Raw genomic sequence first — 21945 nt, 5'->3', positions numbered from 1 at the left:
TAAAATATCTAGTATAATTTCTCTTATTGAGATACTTCTAACTCCATTTTGTATTAAGAATTGGAATTATACTCATTAGATTTCCAATTATGGATCTTCAGCTTCCCTGATTCTACAAGGAAGGTTTTCATCATCATAGAATACGATTGTAAGTAGACAGGATAGCTTATCAGCTTAATATTTGGCTTCATTCTACCTGAAGAGTATTAAGATGAAATTAGAATGTGGTATTTTGATACTGATTTCCAGAAAGATTGGAATTTTCTTTTTAATGATGGTGGCTTACCTTGGAAGCAGCTCACACCAGCTAATTATTTATTCAACCTCTTTCACAGGAGAGACTATTTGCTCGCCAAATTCATTCCCTAGCCTTCCACACTCCCAGAAGGGAGATATTACAATCTTCCAATGCATGACTGACTTACATCTTAAAGGAAGAATTTAAATTAGTCACGTATGTTTATTGAGATGCCTATTCTATGCAATCTGGAGCCCAATCCTAATAACTATTTTCATCCAAATAGTTTTATACATCTGATAAATTGAGTGCTTATTCTGTACTTGTTGGTTTATGACTAGATACCTCCAGATGGGTTGTTAAATTTTCTTCTATCACAATTGTTCCTTGAAAACATATGATGCACTGTTGACTGTGTATGTTGTGTGCATGTGGGTGGGTGTGTATTCTGCACAGTCTGGAGGCATCCGGTTTAACACTTGCTTGAGTATTAGTTCTGTTTCCTTTTCTTTATCACCTTGATTTTTGTCATATGAGATGAGTAGTTAATCTCTGGTTATAACTGAAGTTGACTTCCTTACATTATGTGTGTGGAAGAAAGGACTCTTCCTTTCCATGGACAATAGGAAAGAAGGCAAAGAAACCATCTTTTTCTTCCCTTTTTCTTTTCGGAAGCTGACCCCGTGGTTCTGGAATGAACAAATTCTTCTGCCCTTTTTTGCCCTTCTATAATTAAGAAGCTTTCTTCGAGCTGCAAGAAATGTTATTTTGGTGCATCTCACCATTAAGCCATCCAGCTAAGGGATAAAAGAAGTACCAACAGAAGCTGGGTGGTGAAGTGATGTATGTGTGTATTGCTGTAAGAATTTGAAATTTGGTGGAAAAAAAATGAATCTGGAGAAAACAACATGAGCTAGTGAGGAATATTTGGGTCATCATGAGATGAGGAAGAAAGGAAGAGATGATCAAGAGTAGCCTACTTACAGAGGAAAATTCCCAAAGTAGCAGTAAAGAATAGAAAAGCAAAAGCCTGACTGAACTGAAGTCTGTGGAAACAGATTTTACTGGTTCTTAACTAATATTCTTTTGCTCCTACTTGTACGTATTTGAGATATATCTTTTAAATTGTTTTATTGTGTTTTGCCTTTTATTGTTGATCCAGTTATATCTTTCTGGTGACCAAATGAGATCAGCCAATCCTCTAAAACAGATTTGGGGAGAGATATGAACACCTGCTCATACAGATCCTTCATTCTCATTTCAGGGAAAAGGGAAGATCCCTTACATGAATTAAACATTGGACATACCCCATTATGCTTATTTTTTTATAAATGTACATTGCTTTGGGAACTACTAATAGAAAACTAGCAGACAGATAAACAGACAGACAGGCAGGCAGATCTCAATTCTGCTGCAGTTTTAGTTTTAATTTAGATATGAGTTTGGATGGCATCAATCTCATTTGGCATTAATTTCCAACAAGTTGAATTAAATTGCTCCTAAACTTGAAAACTTTCAGCCATTGTAAATAAAATAACAGGTAAGAAGTTATTTAATGGTCAAAACAAACACTTCTTTGCATTAGGTGTCCTTGAGTACGTATTCAATTTATAAGCATAGAAGTACATCTTTATATTTAAATGAAAGTGTTTCGCTTTTGCTATCCTGATAACCTTCATCTTTGTTTCTTCTTTTCAGTGGGATGGAGTTGGTCCTCTCCCTGACTGTGCAGAACCACCAAAAGGAATCCAGATGCTATGGCACCCATCCATAGTCAAACCCTACCTCACACTTCTCTCTGAGTGCTCAAATCCAGATACACTGGAAGGGGCAGCTGGTGCACTACAGAATTTGGCTGCAGGTAGCTGGAAGGTATGAAATCTGCCTTCACTCTGCGCTTGGCCAGATTCTTAAATCAGCATTGATGTCTTAAATTGAATAATTAAATACTAATTGGAACACAATTGCTTTTTCTACTGTAATATCAATAAGGAATTCTATTCCTAAAACTGCAAACATATTGAATCTATATATTGTTAATGATTCATATTAGAAAATACAGGAGCCAAATTCCCTCCTTTAACTCTATTTGTTTGAGTGAAAACATTGTGAAGATATCCAATTATATTTAGCACCAATTAACATCCTTGCTGACAGCTTTAGGAAATTACCAAGAACAAATGAGAAAATTGAGTTAGGTTCCTTATCTGAGGTTGAGAAACAACCTTAAGCGGCTCTGTTGACTAAATGTGAAGTAGGAAATCCTTCCTTAAAACTTAATTAGTTTCACTTCAAGATGTATGGGTTCAGGTAGTGGAACTGTGATGTGATTTAATATATTTGTTTCCATATTATACCAGCATGTTTTATTTATGCTATGCTGTTAGTTCAATATACTAATCTATATGGACCAGGCAATAGAAGACATGATTTATCCTGCTACAGCTTGCTAAAAAATAGCCTTTATATCAATAAGATGCATGGCTTGTCATCTCCAAGGTAAGCACGTCTGACCAAACAATCTTTCCTTGAAATGGGAGCTTGACAAGCAAAATTAGTACAACTGAGCAGTGAATGAAATAATCTGCTTTCCCAGAAAATTCATACAGAATTAGCAGTGTTACCTTAAGCGTTTTCATTCTATAATGTCAATTTGCCTAAAATGTGTTTGACCCTAGAGGATGCTCTGTCCTGAAGGGAGAAAAATCCCTAATTATATATAGACTTACATGGACTTTGCTAAAGCAATGAAATTTTAATCTTCCACTTGCCAATAAGGGGGCTTTTTATGATGTAGAAAATATTTATTTACAGCAGTCCAATTGCAAATAAAGCTTGCTTCATGTTAGCCAGAACATTTTTTTGAGATTAAATACCTGCCAGGGACAGCCAGGAAAAGTTTATGATATACAGTAACAGTATCATTAGCAAAGAGTGCAAGTTCTTTCAGATATGAATGTGCATCTGAAAATATGATGGAAGGTGATGCTCAGTGATGGAAGGAAATGCAACATTGCATGTGTCCATTTGTCTCCGTCAAGAAAGTACATGCTTATATGATCTTTGTGTAAAATACCTCATTCTCTAGTTAGTTAAGCTGGTTAGTTTCCTAGCAAGTAAGTGGTCTGGGAGAACCAGATACTCTTAACAATGTGTTAATTAGAGAGTACAGACAGCCCCGTGGTTACTCTCATGTTGCTTTTGGGGGAAAAAAGAGTAAGAAACCCCCTCCAGTTTCCCTCATGTCAGCTGTGTTGACTAAGATTACTAGGTGATGTAATTCAATCTCTGGCAAGGGTGAAATGGTGCCGAAAGGGATCATTACCCTTCCAAACATGCCCTTGTCACTCTGCCATTCTTGGTGTATAATGGTTATAGGTTATGTAATACTTTCCTTGTGCCACTTCCCACTTTGCTGGAAGAAGCAAATGCCTGGGCCAGACTTCTCCTTCACATCAATTGTATGAGAGATGGGAATCTCACAGACTGAGCACTTATGTGCCTGTATCCTGTATGTATAATAATACTTATAAAAAGGAAAACTATCTCAGCTCCTGGCTATAGTAATATGAGGTATGTGCCAGAGAACAGCAGCCATCTCTCCTTTTGATGTGATCCAAATAAAGCTTTTATGATTAAAACATTAATTTTAAGTTAAATATTAAAGTTTTTTTTTTATTCTGAAGTACCAATTGGGTAGCATAAGGCTGTTATAAGTTCTTGGAGAGACTGGGCATGGACCAAATGGGTTGGATCTGAGGTTCTCAGATAGAACAAAACATGTAAGAATGGAGTCACAGCAGGGCAATAAACCTCTATTTCAAAAATCACTGGAAACCATTAGCAGACACATTCAAAATATCAAAATTCATGAAGCAGACTAAATAGCTTAATGCAAGGAATGGGTATCTCACTTACAATATTTAGCTATCTCAGAAAGGAAATTTTTCCCTGAGATTTTCCTAACTTGAACCCTGTTAGTGTTTCCATATGGGAGTTTCAAAATGGATATGTTCTTTCAAATCCCAAGAAAAATCAGGCAAAAAAAAATTAATCGAGGTAGGGTCAGAAGGTGCTGTCTTCCATTCCGCTTGTAATATTTGGAAGATATCACATGTAGGCTGTTGCTTGTAGCTCCAGGCACTCCAAGGAGCACTTTGTGCTTGGGACAGCCAATGCCCAATCTGACTCAAAAGGTCCTGTTGTCAGATGCATCATACCAGGGGCAACTGGTGCTAATAGAACAGATTCTCAGCTCCCCTCTTGATTCTCTTTCTTTTTCCTGGGAGGTATGGCCAAAGAGATAGTACAAAGGGCTTCCAGATCAATCTTATCAATGAGCGAACATTTGATGGTGCTCATTGGCACTAACTGGATGAGTTTGAGAGTCTGCAGCTTCTTCAGTTTGCAAGTTATAAAAATACAGAATGGAATTTGGATTTCTCATTCATTCTAAATCCCAAAGCTTAATATCTGTCAGAAATTTGAAAATTGTTCCCATAGATGTCAAGTTTCTATCCAAATTTTAGGAGCTTTTTTTCTTAGATGTTGATTCCCTAGAGGTTTCTGAGTTGCAGTTCAGTGCTTCTCTCACCTAATGCCCCAAAATACTGCTTTTACCATAGGTACTCAATACTCTAACCATTAAATACTTCACCTCATCCATGCTCAAGCAGACCTGATTCTCTTTCCCTGTAGATTTTCTGATTCAGTGTTCTTCCTCAACTCCAGTCACAGAAATTAGCATCACTCTTACAACACTTCCCTTTTGCACAGGTTGCTTAGTTTTCTGCTTCTCCCAGAAACTAGTTACCAAAACCATGTGGCTACTTCTAGTCTCCATTTTGTCCTCTTCATCCAGAAATCTTTTCTCCTTCACCAGATTTTTTTTCTCTACCTCTCTCCCAGGTAATTTGCTTTTTTCACATATCCCAACTTTCTTCTTTTCTTCAGCCTTAATGCAAAGGGTTTTTACTAGCAACAATAGAGTTGAGGAAAGTTTCTCAGGCTAAACTGGGCAAATTTCTTCCTCCCCTACTTTAAGGCTTAGTTTATTGTTAGTATGAGCCCTCCTACCTATCTGCTCAGGCAGATTGGATCAGGGGTGGGATTCTACCAGTTCGCACCTATTTGCTAGAACCGGTTGTTAACATTATAAGCAGTTTGGAGAACTGGTTGTTAGAAGAAATTATGGGCCTAATCCTGTAAGGAAGGCAGGAAGGAAACATTCTGGTGTTGCTTACAGAAACTGCCTCTCCATTAACCCTTATTACATTCCTGGCAGGACTAGACTTTTTTCCCCTTCCTTTGCTGGTACTTTGCTTGTGTGGAGTGACCATTCAAAGTTACAATGGCACTGAAAAAAGTGACTTATAACCATTTTTCACACTTACAACTGTTGCAGCATCCCCACAGCCATGAGAGGCCAGGCGAGGAGATGTGTGCCTCGATGTGAGTGATATTGAGTTGGCCACGCCCAGCCAATAACATGACCACCAAGCCACATCCACCCAGCCACATGACCACCAAACCACGCCCACCAACTAAGCCACGCCCATAGAACCAGTTGTTAAAAAATTTGAATCCCACCCCTGGATTGGATATGTGCATTGATTGTTTGGTTGCAAGTTTGTCTGCCTGTCCTACATACCATCCAGGCTACTCAAATCTGGACAAAGATGGGGGGAGGGAAATTACTGCCATTTCTCCCCAGAAGGAATGGTGGATTTGGGCAATCAATGCAGATTCATGATCCTCCACTCAGAATTACTTCTGTCTGAAACTCTGTTATTTAAACAAAAGCATCAAACATACTTTATTTGCCATGTTGGCCTCTTAAATTGATTTAGTTTAATCTAGTGGAAGAATAAAGTCAAGGAAATTATTTTTCATAATAACAATGACAAACTAAAGCATAGTAGTATATTTCAGACATTTCCTCCTTTAATTGGCATAGCAAATAAATGCTACGGCAAAGAAAATTTTGTTTACTGCAGAAATTCAGTTTGAATTAGAATGGACTGTTCTCAGAGGAATGTTTTCCCCTTTCATGCTGAGCAATTATTTGAATGATGATGTCAGTCTGATTTATGTACTAACTGGATGATTAAGTATACTCCAATTTCAAAATACACTGTCACCCCTCAAAAAATTGTTTTTCTTTGTCATTTTTTAAAAATTTATCTAGTAAATAAATAACAACAACAACAACAACAACAACAACAACAACAATAATAATAATAATAATAATAATAATAATAATAATAAATTTATTGACTTGTAGACTATATTTGCAGGACTGTTGCTTAATAACAATAGTGAACATATTCAAGGATGAATTTATTTCTCAATTTTGGAAGAAGAATGAACAGTAGCATCTCATACTGAATTCTTTTGCAAGAAAGATAGCAGAGGATAATTGCTTACAAACATATCCTTATTGATAGTACCCCCAAGAATTTTTGCATGATTAATAAAATATCGAAGAAGGTTCATAACTTGAAGGCATAGATAAGATTATAGCTTGATTCACAGTGATAATTATGGAATTTTCTATATGGAGTTTTCACAAAGAAAACATAAACAGGATTATTATTTGATACAACTTATATATTAGCCTAAAGTAGTTTAGGCTCCTGTTCTAATCCCACCTTAATTGTGCAGCATTCTCTTTCAAAAGTGATTTATTATACAGAACATTGGAAAGAGCATAAACTCAAGATGCATATAGCAGCACACAGTGACAGAATTAGAATTAGCTGTCTGAATTTGGGGAGCTTGGATTATACGCTGTATTTGTGTGATTGTTGTGGGTGTTTATGTATAGACACATACAATAAATGCTCACCTAACATTATCTGACTGCTTTTCAGAATGTGCTCATGATAAAGTAGATTGGACCATCTGGGAAAGGTTTTGAGTAGATAAGAGTTCAAGAAAGCAAAATATATATTCATTTGTTTCTGATCTATCCAATCATCAATGTTATCTGGGGGAATGGCACAGTTCACACATACTTTCTGCAATTACCTACTTTCCCATACAATATTTTCCATCTTATAACCTTATGAAAACCTGTGAAGTGGCTAATCACATATCTGGTTCAATTCTAAACTATACTGTCAAACAAAGCTTCTGCAGTATGAGGATAGCAACAACTGTATCTGTCAGTAATTCAAAATGAGATTTGCAGTTATTCACTTATATAAAATGATAACTGTTTATTATTATTTTCCATCTCTAAATAACTTTTGTTATAGCCTCCTTCTTCAGTTGATGATACGTATTTGCTTTGTCATCTTCATATTTTTTTTCCTGCAGTGGTCAGTATATATCCGTGCTGCAGTACGGAAAGAAAAAGGCCTGCCTATACTAGTAGAACTTCTTCGAATAGACAATGATCGGGTGGTATGTGCGGTTGCAACAGCTTTACGAAATATGGCCTTAGATGTCCGAAATAAAGAACTAATAGGTAGGTGAAACATATTTATTGGCTTCATCCCAACTTTGCTAAAATGTAATATAAATATGTTACTCCTGTGTAAGCTTAGGTGAGAAATTAAACATATTGAGCACTTTAATGTGTTAAAATATATCCAGAATTGATTCTCCTATTCTTGGTTAATCTTGAAAAGTCAGTATGTATTTTGTGTTTTTATCTTTTGGGAATGACAAGCCCTACTTATTATGTGCAAAACTGCATGTGTTTTTTAGTTTTGTTCAAGTGTTATAGGTTAAAGCTGACAAAGGATAGAAAAGATACAGACAGATGAAAAGTTTAAGTAGAATTGGAAGGCTCCCACCAGCAGGAATACTTGTTTAATTAATTTCTCTTGCATCTTCTCATAACAAAGAGTTTCCCATTCATCTGAAGCAGTTTTCAGGCAGTCTACAGAGATGAAAGACATTTTCCTCTCTTCTGCTAATAGGGATGCCTTTCTGCTCAACGGGAAGCAAATTCAGTGTGCTTTATTGTAATACTGTATTGTAGTTTTGCTTTCTTCTGGGTAATACTAACTTTTTCTCTTCATCCAAAAGAATTGCAAATCCAAAATGGTGGCAATTTACCATAAGATCCCAGGCTAAAGCTGAGGGATCATGAATTCCAGTCCTGAACCTGGGCAAAGAGTTAGCTGGGTGGCTTTGAGACAGTATATCAGACCTGGGAAGAAGGCAATAGAATATTACTTCTAAAAGTCCTGCAAGGATTGCCCAGCCAGTCACCAGAAGTCAAGGCTAATTTATTTGCTTTTAAAACTGCTGTGTAGAAGGCTGTTGATGTATACATTTCTGTCTGACATTTTTCAGTTCATGTGAAAATATATCTCACCAATAGTATTCTGAGTTAATGTAATGTACTGTGTATTTTCATCGCTTCATACAAAGGGACAGCTTTGTTGTAACAATAAAAAGAATGCTTTTGAGATGTAGACCTTGACTCCCAACAATTCATTTCGTGACTATTCAAAGTTACAGTGGCACTGAAAAAGTGAACTTTTGACCATTTTTCATACTTACAACCAGGGCAGCATCTCTGTGGTCATGTGAGTAATATTCAAACACTTGGCAACTGAATTATATTTATAATAATTGCAGTGACCTTAATGTGATCACCTTTTGCAAACTGCTGACAAAGTCAGCAGGGAAGCCAGATTCATTTAATATCTGTATTACTAATTTAACAATGGCAGTGATTCACTTAAAGTTTGCAAAATGGGGCAAAATTCACTTAGCAACCATTTTGTTCAGCAACAGAAATTTTGGGCTCAATTGCGGTCATAAGTTAAATCACATCTCGGATTAATGTCAAACTGCCTAATCATCCTGTCCCAAAGTTGTCAGTTTATCATCTTCAGTCACTATTTACAACAATTTAGAAAAGAAATGAATGACTAAGGGAGCTCACAGAAGGCTTTTTATTTCTAAGAAGGATATTTAGGCAATTGTTAAACATGCTGTTTTAACTGTTTGCAAGTTAAAGATGGGAACTTTGAAATACACTTATAAATCATATTTTTATTAGGTTTCTGGAACATCAAGTATCGTAACAATAAAGATCCTGCAAAAGTCCTGTACAGATCAACTACTATATATTCATCTCCAGTTTAATATTTTCTAACTGATGTGTTCATATCTTGAACCTTATTCCACAATAGAGATAGACAACTCCTTGCTAGAGAGATTTAAGTTTTTTCCAGATTTGGGGGTGGGGGGGTGGGGAAATCTTCACAATTATGCAGCTGGAAATCTCTGTATGTCCCCAACTCTTAAGAGGTATGATATGGAGGCTCTGCTAAAATGGGGCTAGACAAAGCAACATAGCAACTGAAGCTTTGTTTTGTTTTTTTAAAATTGAAATCATGGCCCAGATCTCTGTCTGCGGGGTGTAGAGGATCAAAAGCAGTCCTTCTGTATTTGATTTAAGATCTTGCGTCCACAAGAAGAATCGCCAGTGGTGAGGGATTGGGGGAGTTATAGTTCAAGACATTTGCCACCTCCTAACAAGAACACTCTCTTGTTATTTCGTAATCATTTAGAATTATAATTATTGGAAAACAATTCACCTTTTTTAAAGGAAACATATGGCTATCATAGCTATAAATCTGCTACATAGTGCATTTTTTGAAAGCTGCACTTATTTGGGTTAGAGTCAGAACCAGCTTAACTTATTTTAGGAATATGTAAAAGATAATTATCTTTTACAAACTCCGAGCACTAGAGTGCCTTCATCAGTGAAAGGTTTATAAGCATTAAAGCCAAGACTTGTATTATGTCAGGAGCTGCTTCTTTTCAATAATCAGTTCATGCTACTTTTTATGCAAGCAACATAAATTTGAATGTTGTAGGAACATTTTTAGTAAGATGGAATAAATGTCAAAGTATGGAACATTATGGTGATACAAAGTTACATGGATGTACAGTAATATTAATATTGAAATAGTGGCTATTTATTTCATGGTAGATTCTAGAGTTCTAAATCAGTATCTGTTAATTTATTCTCTTTTGGGTTTCTCATAATATGGCTCAATGCAAAGAATTTGTCCAATTATAAAATAAGATATGAAAATGGGATTAATAAAGTCTTCATCTATATCCTACCCCACCCCCCCAAAAAAACAGATAGAATCCAAAATTAAGTTAGAAACTTTAAGTACATAATATTATACAGGAACCCAGATTCCAAATATGCATTCAGTTTTCTTAGCTACATTAATTTAATTGGGCAATGTGAAAACAAAGAAGAAAATATTCTAGCTCAAGCGTGTACTCTGCTTGTTTCTACTATTAAAAGGGAACTTGACTTAACTAGTTTTGTCTTAAAAAGTTACATGGCAGTGTAGATTTCAGGTGATACTCCAATAATCTAACAAAAAACAGGTATTTTCTGTTACAAAACTATATTTTCCTATCACCAACATTTTTAACCCCAGAAGGTCTCACAAATATTATATTCCCTTTGATCTTTCAGTAATTGTGCTGCATAATTTATAGAGATCAATATCAGACCTACTTCAGAAATTAACAGGTTCTCTAGTCCCTTAGACATACCCAAGTAAATTTATCCTGTGAAAATATTATCTACAAAACCAGCACTTTCAAATATTTGATATTATAAGGAAATTTATTCCCCAACTAACTGGTTATAACTTTTTTTATAATTTTGTTAAGCTATATATTTTGGTTATCTCAAAATATGTGTAAAGGTAAATTAAGATGCAGTCCAGTGTAGTAGTTATGGCACCAGGCTAGAAACCAGGGGACTGTGAGTTTAAGTCTTGTCTTATGCATGAAACCAGCTAGGTAGATATGGGTTAGTCAGCCTCTGTCAATCTTAGGAAGAAAGCAGTGGCAAACCACTTCTGAAAAACCTTGCCAAGAAAGTTGCAGAAACTATTCTAGGCAATCACCAGGAGTCAACAGTTATTTGAAAGTCCAAAATACACGTAAGTAAAATAAATCTGTATAAAGAATATAAAAATAACAGGTGTTTTTTCAAGTTTCTATTTTAATTAGAGTTCACAATAGAGGATATAGTGTCATTTACATGACTGCATTTTTATCTTCTCTTTGCACCTGAGTGAAAATAATGTACTAGAAAAAGGAAAAATGTGTGATATATCATTTATTCATGGTACTAAGGGGAGGAATATAAAGTACAATAAACACTATAGCGTTCTATTTTTAAAAATCTCCATTCCCATAAAACCTAAATTAGTCAAGTAGATTTCAATATGATTTGAAAGGCTAGATTTTCTTCCATTCATCTCTCTCAGTTTTTCCTAATGCTTTTATCATTTGTCGCACTTTGAAAAAGTTATTTTATCTTCATGGAAGATAGTAGGCTATCTTTTCTCTATTAATTTCTTATTGTTTTATAATCTATAAATATAGCTTCCTTTTCTTTGAGATCAAGTTGTTTTAACAGTGTACACTTGGAGTAGCCAGAACACTATTTAAAACACACATTAGAATCTAAATCCAGCTCCCCAAAAAGCAACACTGAAGCGGAACGATCAAATTCTTGAAATGTAATTTGCTGCAGTGGTTGAATAGCTTTTTCTTCCAGCTGAAAATGCTGCTTGTGTACATTTGTTCTACATCCTTTTCTTTGAAAAAAGTAAATGGATGAGAATGCTAATCTGCAAGATGTTTACGAATTATGAACTCTATTGAAGTCCAGTGGCTCTCATTATTCAAGTCTGAGTTCACTAAATGCATTTTTAAAGTTTTGGACTTAGATAAAGATGGACATGGAGCAGCTCTTGAGTCATGCGCCCCTAGCGCCCCTGAATTGTGTTTAAAAACACAAGGAAATAGCTAAATTTCAAGAGTGCAATTTCAGGACTTTAGGGATTGGGGATAATTAAAAGCTATAGGCTTCCCATGCTCATTCCTGTTTTAACATGTCCAGTGTCAAAAGACTTAGGATTTTACTCCTAAGTAGTAATGGGCTAATAAATTTCAGTACTTAAAACTCATCCATAAAATTTTATTTGTGACATTAGCAGCAGTAGCAGAGGAGCCAATCATGACTATCGCATATACCTACAGTTAGTTCATAAGTATGGTATAGCTACCTAAAGTCAGGGATCTCAAAAGGTATTCCAAGCACTGTGAGCTATTTCTTACAGTGCATACTCAATTCTTATATGATGTTGGCTGGATGTTGTTCATTGGGAGTGTAAGGATCAGTTCTAATGAAATTGAAATGATCTCTCAGTTTGCTCAATCCATCTCAGTTCTTGTTTTCAAACAATTGAGTGGCGGTTATCTAATTGGGAAGTTGATTTAGTTTGCAAGGATAGAATCCATACATGTAAGAGGTATTGAATCATTGGAATCAGAGACAACAATTTTATTCAGTGTTATGATACAAAGTGATAATGTGGTTTAGAAAAGTGATATTTTAGAATTCAATTGAATCTTTACAAAGAGATTAACTCAAGTTAGTGCTCTAGTGTTTGGAATATAGGTGGTACATATTAAATTTGTTGCTTACCAATAGTAATAGCTTTAGTTGTAAGAGACCAGAATTTCTGTTGTTAAGTGATGCATTTACAAAATCCCTATTTCATGTGACCGCATTACTTAGCAACAGCAATCCCAGCAGGGCGTATTGCTTTTGTTAAGTGAGAATCATGAGTCGTTAAACTAGCCAGCTTCCTGCTGACTTCCAATAAACAAAAGTGAATGAGGAAGCTGGAAGGAAGTTGTGAGTCCAGGGCAGCTTGCAAACAGATCAGTGGGGTTGGATAAGTGCCTGCTTCAGGCCAGAACAAGTGTGGACAGGCAGTGTTGGCTGCTGCCAGGGTTAGGGTTAGATTAAGAATCTTTCGTTCCCATGGATTTATCTGATAAGCTATCATCCTCTTACAAAGTCAAGAGGAGAGAATCATTAGAAGAAAGAACAGCACCATGAATTTTCCCTCTCAAATGGAAAGGGAAAAATAGATTAAGAATTGGAATCTAGTTCAATTTGAAGCTGTTTGCACATTATAATTTTGTCATGTTGTCTATATTATTAGAAAATTTGGATTAATTTCAAGTCATAAGTATTGATTATTTAGTTAGCAGAGATGGTTAAACTGTGTCCATATACAAACCCTACTGCATCAATTTGCTTAATGGATATTATACCTTCTGGCACTGAATTTCATATGTTAATTACTCAGGCATGATTTCCTTTTCCTTGCTTAGAATTATCTGGAGATGGTGGAATTTCTAACTTTGTGTGCCATTAACTGTTATAACTTTCTGTCCTCTCTCTTTCAGTCTTCCATTTTTACAAATGTAAAAGCTCAGAATCTTTAGTCCTGCATACACAGAAAACGAGTCCAAATCCTTAAATCATTTCTTTTTGTTTTCTATTCAAGAATGGATTATTACCGATTAATTGGGGGATAAGGTAATATACAATGTTCTAGAGATGCCTTTGTCTTACAGGCTTTTTCTTTTGCCCTTCTACTGAATTGTAGATTATCTCTAACCCATATATTAGGCCTCTCTCAAGAAATAGTGAACACTAAAACTGGAAGCAGGCCCAAATAGCCATTCAAAGATGCACCCACCATGCATAAATTATAACATGCCACAAGTTATTGTATGCTTAAATTTGCAAAAGGGTTTTGATGAAAACCTTCTTAATTGGCTGTACCAAGAATCAGAAGCAGCCTGAAATTAGGAAACAAATACTGTACTTATTATGTATAATTTGCCTTTGCTATTTCCTTGCTGTTCCACCTAAAATCTAACTTTAATAATTTTTTAATCAATTTTTATTTAAAGGTACATTTTTAATCTGTAGCTTCCTGGAAACTAATATTTATTGAGATGTGTAGAGATCTCCTGTCATCTTTAGCACAGAGGGTATATAAACCCTAAAGCTGCACATGCCACCGAACCTCAGTTATAGTGGTAAGATGGGCAGCCAATAAAAAAGAGGAGGAGGAGGAGGAGGAGGAGAAGGAGAAGGAGAAGTTATAAATAATTAAAATAAACAGTGATACCCATTGTCATTGGGGCACTTGGTACCATGTCCAAGAATTTTGCAAAATACATCAAGAAGTTGCAGCTTCCTGCTGTAGCACCAGCAGAATTACATACATTTTTAAGAAGATACTTGGTTGATACCTAAGATGCTGGCAGCAACCCGTATCAACCATTAGAGCCAGTCAATGATATAGTTAACTGAGTTTCATGTTTAATGAATAAAAGTTTATAATGATGATGATGAACCTTGGGATGCCCTTGGACATTACTGAGATAAAGAAAATACAATTTAATTAAATCCTGTGAAGATAATTCCCTGCATAAGCCATAATGGATTGAATCAAACCCTAAATGGTTTTACTGTTAAGCTATGTAAAGCAGTGAAGAAAAATATAACAATGACATCATTTCTGTGCACAATTGCCTTTCCATCAAAAAGATTAATTATGCACATAGAATTTTCATTGAAGCTAATTAAGAAATGTGTGGTCAATGTACCCCATCTTTATCTACAGTGTATATAGACCTTTTTCTTCCCCAAAAGATATTACTTCCTTAAAAAACATTACTGGACAGAGATTTGCTTTTATAGTGGTATAGTGGTACCTTGGTACTCAACATTAATTGGACCCAGAAGGCACAATACCAAATTCAATGAGTTTCAAAGCAGTTGAGTACCAAGGTACCATTGTATTTGTTACCATTTTGATCAATTTAAAATACTTTAGAGTGATCTATTACTTTTCTGCAAGTGAGGAATTTGTATGTCTTCAAAGGTATATTTCTTAATGGCAGGAGGCTTACATCTTTCCTATAACAATACCAATATTTCTACATTGCAATATCAACTGTTGGAGCATGTATCAAAAGGAATAAAAATAAATATGTGCAATGGGGCTATGGTATCAGATCCAGTTATTTTAATACACAATGTGGAAATCCAGGGTTTCATTTGAAAGCTGATTATCTTCTCCACATCATTAGAACTGCTGCCATGATGCTGGACAAAGAGGACTAAGATAAGATAATCAAGGAGACATTGAATCTTGATCCTAGCCACAGTTTGGAGTATCATCAGGCCCACCTCTTCTGATACTTGTGACTCAGACTTTGAATAGAGTCCTGTTCATCTAGCCTATGGAAGCATTATGATGTCCACCATAAAAAACATAGGAATGCCTTGATGTACCAAGAAGCATTCAGCCCACACAAGATTAATTGGGGGGAGGGGGGGATGTAGCTAGAAATCAAAAGGGATCAATAGCAACTGTAGTGTGACAGTTCTCACCTTTTTTTTTCCTTCTGTTCAATCTTGTCCAATTCTTGGAGACTACCTGGAGAAGTCCACATAGTTTTCTTGAGGAGATTTACTACCACCAAACTGACTCAATTCTGACCTAGCCATAGGAAATGGATAAGATAGCAAAGGTGGCTGTTTGAAAACAAGGCAGATGTTAGACTGCCCAGTTCTTCCAGAAGAAAATGCCAGACATCTGTGATGTAAAGGCGGGAAGAAAAACAAAATGCAAGCACTTTTGAACATCGTCTCAAAGGTGCTTTTTCAAAAGGCAGCTGGACTGTTTTTTTCCTTGAAGAAGAACAAAATGTTTTCACTTCTCACCTGTCTCAACTGTCATTACCTGATGGAAGGATAGGTACTTGGCAGTTGAATCTCAACTTCTTGGATAAGAAACAAAACATTTTCTTCTTCTTTGCGGGGAGGGGGGCAATAGTCCAGTTACCATTTGAAAAAGCACCATTGAGACAACTATGGATGACTGGGAATCTCCACAGACTTTTGAACATTATTTGTAGGGCTTGTTTTGCAATTTGCTGAATAACTGGTTACTTTTTTTAACAACTATTAAATAAATTAATAAATAATTAAAAGAATTCCTGGAACTTAACTCTGTTCTATTTGATTCTGTTTTCTTTCAGCTTGGACTTTCTTTTAGGACTACACCTGCTAGATGTTTTAAATTTCTTTTATTCTAGCTTGAGGGACCCAGGACACTTGCATCCAAGAGTTGGGATTTCTAATTGAATGAAAAGGAATAGTAAATCGAAGGCAGCTAGTTCAGATATCAGTATTAATTTTTCTGTTGGGCCTTGAGTAAATCATGGGAAAGGACCAAATGGGACTGATGTGGAAGCAATTCATATGAAATATCAATTTTAGAAATCCATACAGTAATTAGAGAACCATAAAAGATACAGATAGCTTTCATGAAGGCGAATACAAGTGTCCACAATAATGTTGCAGGATCCAGTCTGGGCCAGTCACCAGGACCAGAGTTTTAGTCTTCCGAGCTTTTGGGCTTGTGCTGGAGTCCATCCTCCATCTTTATCTCCATCTAGTGGCCATCTGGATTTTTGCAGCTCAGCTTTGGCATCCTTAAGCATAGATTTAAAATCCTGTCCATTTCAAAAAATATGTGTTGTTTTCCATTCCATCCTTTACTACAGAAGAAAGTAACATGAGAATCATGAACCTTGTGTAAAATATTAAATAATGTTGGGTTGTTGTTGTTTTTCAAACTCCAAAACCTTCCAAATTTTAGACTCAGGGTTGTCGGGGTTTTTTTTTTACCTTTTCTAGTATCTCCCAAATGCAGTAGTCATCTGCAATTCAACTTTGTGCAAAATTTTGGAATGAGGCAGAAGACAAAAAATGAGAGAGGAAAGAATGTGCTTTCTCAGATACACTGTGTACAGCCAGAAAGTGAGTAAGGAGGCTAGGGGAAAAGACACCACGACCATTTCAGTCCAGGCTCCACCATGAAATCACTCCCCAATCCACTGCAGTACCACTTCTCTGGAAACTAGTAATGTGAATAAGGTAACTGTTTGAAGTGGCCTTACTTGCTTCAGAAAAAATGGTACTGTTTTTGTTAAGTGAACTAGCTGTTCCTTAGGCTGTTTCAATTAAACCTTTCTGGAAGGACTTGTCTGCTAAAACTTGCCTACATGACTAATTGCCACTGATCACAATCCATTGCAGAACCAATGTGAAGTTGGAGTTTTTAGTAAATTTTCACATCTAATTAAGGAGGAACTTCATTAGCGCAATGTGCTAAGGACTGTATTACAGAAATATAAGTGTCTCTTATATTGCACAAGTTATGGTCTGATTGAAATGGACTGCATTAAATTCTGCATTATGACTAAACTGGGTGGGGAGGGTGTCAAGTCCCAAGATGTATACAACTCTCTGCTATCTTTAGTTGGAAAGCTGTTTACCCAAGTCTAGGCTGCTGACATTTCAAGTCTTTGAAATGTCACTCCAGTCTTTCTTTGCACACACTTCTTAAAAGAGTCAATATCTGAGCACTACCAGCCGTTTGCACCTTATAAACTTACTGGCCATCAAAGCAGCTGATGTATTGACAACTTAAGCAGAAGGCTCTGCTCTTCAGCCTCTTTCTCTTGCACAGGAGTTATTTTCTTGTCTCTCTGAAGCATGTATCATATTGATCAGACTGATACTCTCAAGGCTGTTACGGTTTCCAGTTCCTCCTAACAGGAAGGTTGATAACTCAAACTTTCCTATCCTAATAAATTGTTAAGGAAATATTTTGTTTTCAGGCAAGGAGCAGCCTGCACAGAACTTTTTTAATAAATATAATTCTTATATTTTTGATGCAATTTTTTTCTGTCCCTACTTATGCTTTATTACCATCTAAAGTTCCCTTTCACAATTGCTGTCTTTTTTATTTTTTATTTTTCGACTGTTGCCATAGGGGAAATGCTTTTAAGGATTTGCCTGCTTGTGCCATAGACCTCTTCATGAACTCTCTTCTGGTACATTTGGAATCAGACCCAGCAAAATCCAATTAGCATTCAGCATCTTATACCTTGGCCTCCTTTGGGCTTCCACATGTAGCTTAAGAGCTCCTTACACAGTTCTACTGTGCTACAGCATTCTGCTTCAGGTGCAAAGCAGGAATATCCTCTGTCCTGATTCATACCCAACTTTCAGTGACAACTATGTACTTAGTGACTCAAGATCCTGATTGTGATATTGAGCATAATCATTTTCGATTACCTTTTCTTCCATTTCCTTCCAGAGCGCAAAGATCTGAGATATCTTTTCATAGATTTCTGCAAAGAGCCATTGTGGAGCTATGATCTTTAATCACAGCCTCAATTTGTTACCATAATATAGATAATATCTTTAAAGAAAAATGTTAAATGTCAGGGGAGATAATAATACCCTTTTGAGCTTTGTATTTTCTGTGGACGCTTTATCAGCCAAAACAGAATAGGAAAGAAACTGGCTGAAAATTATAGTGCATTAAAATAATCGGCTGTTACATTGATATTTCAGATGTAATTAACTATCTTCAGATTAATTGGGTTTGGTTTTTTTGTTTTTTGCTGATTACTAAAAATAAAAGGGTAGGTCTATTTGAAACACAACTGAACTAATTATCAAGAAAGAAAGCATTCAAAAAACACAAGGAAATATGACCTAGGAGTACTCATCTCAACTGATTTAAGCCCCCAAATTCACTGTAACAGCATTGCCAAAAAGGCATTAAGAGTTGTTAACATAATCTTGTGAAGCTTCTTCTCCGGTAACATTATATTGCTAACTAGGGCATACAAAACCTTTGCCAGACCTGGAATCCACTCTACTGCATATCGGACATTAACACAATTGAGCGGGTCCAGAGGTATTTCACAAGAAGAGTTATTCACTCCTCTACTCACAATAGAATCCCTTATGCCACCAGGCTTGAAATTCTGGGCTTGGACAATCTGGAAGTGTACCGCCTGTGGTCCAATCTAAGCATAGTACATAAAATAGTCTGCTACAATGTTTTACCTGTCAATGACTACTTCAGCTTCAACCACAATAATACACGGGCAAACAAACAATACAAACTCAAGGTAAACCGCTTCAAACTCGGTTGTAGAAAATATGAATTCAGCAACAGAATGGTCAATGTCTGGAATGTTCTACCTGACTCTGTTGTTACAACCTCAAACCCTCACAGCTTCAATCTCAAACTGTCTACCGTGAACCTCACCACATTCCTGAGAGTTCTGTAAAGGGGGCATGTATAAGCGCACCAGCATGCCTACCGTTCCTGTCCTACTATCCCCATTTATCTGTACTTACTTCCTTTGTTTATGTCTGTGTTTATACCTACACCTGCTACCTTGTACATATTTGACAAACAAACAAACAAACAAATAAATAAATAAAAGACAGTATTGTAATGGTGTATAGGACAGAATTATGCCACTAATATAATGGCAAGTTTACCTGCGATTATCATTACTAAGCTAATAGAGAGACTTCTAAATTCATAGGGATTCTTTGCCTTTTTAAATATGTAAAGTCGTCTCTGTGGCCATTGTCTTATTATATGCTTCTCAAGACAGTAGTGTTCACACGTACCATATATTTCCCCATATATGTATGCATGTGCGTTTATGTGTATATACACATGGATGCATACACTATTAAAAAGCCAACTCCAACTTTTGATCAAAAAGCTCAAAGCTAAAAACCGTTACCAAATCTGGATATACCTCTTCCCTCCATTTTTTAAAAGAAATCTTGTCTTCATGCCAAAACAAAGAAATCTATTGACCTTTCAAAGTTTCTGCAGAGGACCCTTTTTGGTCTGAAGAGACAAGTAAAAGTCCTTTTATTGATAATTAAATGTTCATCTATATAATCTAAGTTATAGGGATAATGCTAGCCAGTTACTCTATTAGTTATTTTGTACAAGGAACTTATGTTTTCAAAGTACCAGTATGTTCAATATAAGATTTATGGCTGTAGTTGTCTGCTAAATATTGTGATTTCTTGAAAAACTGTTACTTATTCCACTATATCGAAAATAATATTAGACAAAAGTAAAGTTCATTTTATTTCTGTGGGGAATCCTTTTGGTATTAGCACATTTGCAGTAAGATATGGCTATATTGCTTGATGTTTGAGTTTATTAATATTGAGTAAAGTGTACACAAATGTGCATGTGCATTTCATAGGAAGGAGGCTTATCTATTAAAGAATGTTTTCCTCAATGAAATTGCCCAGAATTTGTGGATCACTGTTGCTAATAGCATAGTTGTTCTCTATTGGGAAGAGATGACATGTCTCATGCTTTATCTTTGTCTATTTTTTCATACCTTCCAAAATGAAAACACAAACGCAATAATTTGAGCTATGGGGTGGGGGTGGGGGGGGAGATGTAACAAGCAATATGTATGTGTATCAATTAGTGTGGGGGCTTTTCCGTACATAAGTTAACACATTAAATATTTGCTGACTTTTGACCTTTTAAATCTTGAATTAACTAACAATACCAGTGGCTATACATATATCTGTATCTATTATATCTATATACAGATTGCTAAACTATATACTTATTGCACTATTATGACAGAGCATATCATTACTGATGTTTTGATGCTAATACATAGCTAATAAATCAACTACAGTTTATTAGTATTAATTAACCAGCCAAATTCCAAGCAGAAAGTTTCACAATATAATGATTTCTGGATCATTTATTTGAGACAGAGAATATATGCCGATGTTTGATAGCTGCCAGCATATAATCATTGTCTCATGTAATGTTATTTACAAGTAATTTCACTAACAAATCTGTAAAAACAGTTTATCATTAATTAGGCCTCCATAAATCATATGTGTTTAGTAACATTCATGTCAGATTATAGTTTTTTTGCAGGGTTAGATTTGTGCGCCTATTGGGAAAGAAAACCAGGGTAGAAATGTTTTCACTAAAGATTCTCTATTTACAGAGGTGGGGAAATATTTTGAGAGATAGACCTTTTTTTTGAAGTTGCTTTGACACATGTGGTCATGGAGAGATTAATTATTTCTAGATCAAACACCTATTCACACTTTAGTACCAATCAGAAGCAAAGTTTTAGTTACTTTTTAAGTAGTATTATTTTGCTGCACAACTCAAGCACTGAGTGTTCACCTGACATTGTTTTCAATATAAATGGTTCTCCTCCCTGTTCTCCATCAGGGATATATAATATGTCCAGGAAAGAAATAAGGACATGTAGAGTTAGTGAGCAAAAATTAAAATATAATGGTTCTCTTTTACTTATTATACTACTAATTACATGGAAGAGTTTGCTAAAATAAAAAAACAACCACATGCTAACCTGCAAAATGAAACACTCAGAAATCATTGGATCATGTGATATTTTTTCCTGTGCTTTTCTGTTCTTTTGTTTTTTACTTATATGACTGCTTCTATCATTTTTCCCCCTTTCCAAAAGGCAAGTATGCCATGCGGGACCTGGTTCACCGGCTTCCAGGAGGTAACAACAGTAACAATTCAGCAAGCAAGACCATGTCTGATGATACCGTAACTGCCATTTGCTGCACCTTGCATGAAGTCATCACAAAAAATATGGAAAATGCCAAGGCCTTACGAGATGCAGGAGGAATTGAGAAACTTGTTGGCATTTCCAAAAGTAAAGGAGACAAGTATGTTTTGCCAATCATCTTCTGCCTGTTAGCTGTAATTTATAGTTGACACTAATGATTTCCTGGAAATCGTTTATACTGTGTGTTAAAAAACTTCACAGATAATGGCAGATGGGTAGAAGATAATAAGCAATCTCACATCAAAGTGTGTGGTGCTTGTAGTCTTAATTTGGATCTGTGGCATTATATTGATTTATCAAAAGAAACCTGCAGATTAATTATTATCTATTCT

The 21945-nt window shown here is 35.8% G+C and overlaps 1 protein-coding gene across 17 annotated transcripts in view; it reads left to right on the top strand.

Moving 5' to 3' along the window:
* The window catches only part of CTNND2 (catenin delta 2), a 471659-nt gene that overhangs the window by 410976 nt on the left and 38738 nt on the right, over window positions 1-21945 (top strand). For all 17 annotated transcript variants that reach the window (XR_015743082.1, XM_026701042.2, XM_087930702.1 and 14 more), the window contains 3 exons: window positions 1937-2110; window positions 7559-7709; window positions 21503-21713. Coding sequence is in view for 16 of the 17 variants with exons in the window: in XM_026701042.2 (XP_026556827.2) it covers window positions 1937-2110; window positions 7559-7709; window positions 21503-21713 (536 nt within the window). In the remaining variant the exon portion in view is untranslated. The remainder of the gene's footprint in view (window positions 1-1936; window positions 2111-7558; window positions 7710-21502; window positions 21714-21945) is intronic.

This window comes from Pseudonaja textilis, chromosome 3, assembly GCF_049901715.1.
Source record: "Pseudonaja textilis isolate UNSWEBS1 chromosome 3, rPseTex1.2, whole genome shotgun sequence".
NCBI lineage: Eukaryota > Metazoa > Chordata > Lepidosauria > Squamata > Elapidae > Pseudonaja > Pseudonaja textilis.
The sequence above is the reverse complement of the archived record's forward strand: the minus strand, read 5'-3'. Positions and strand labels throughout refer to the sequence as shown.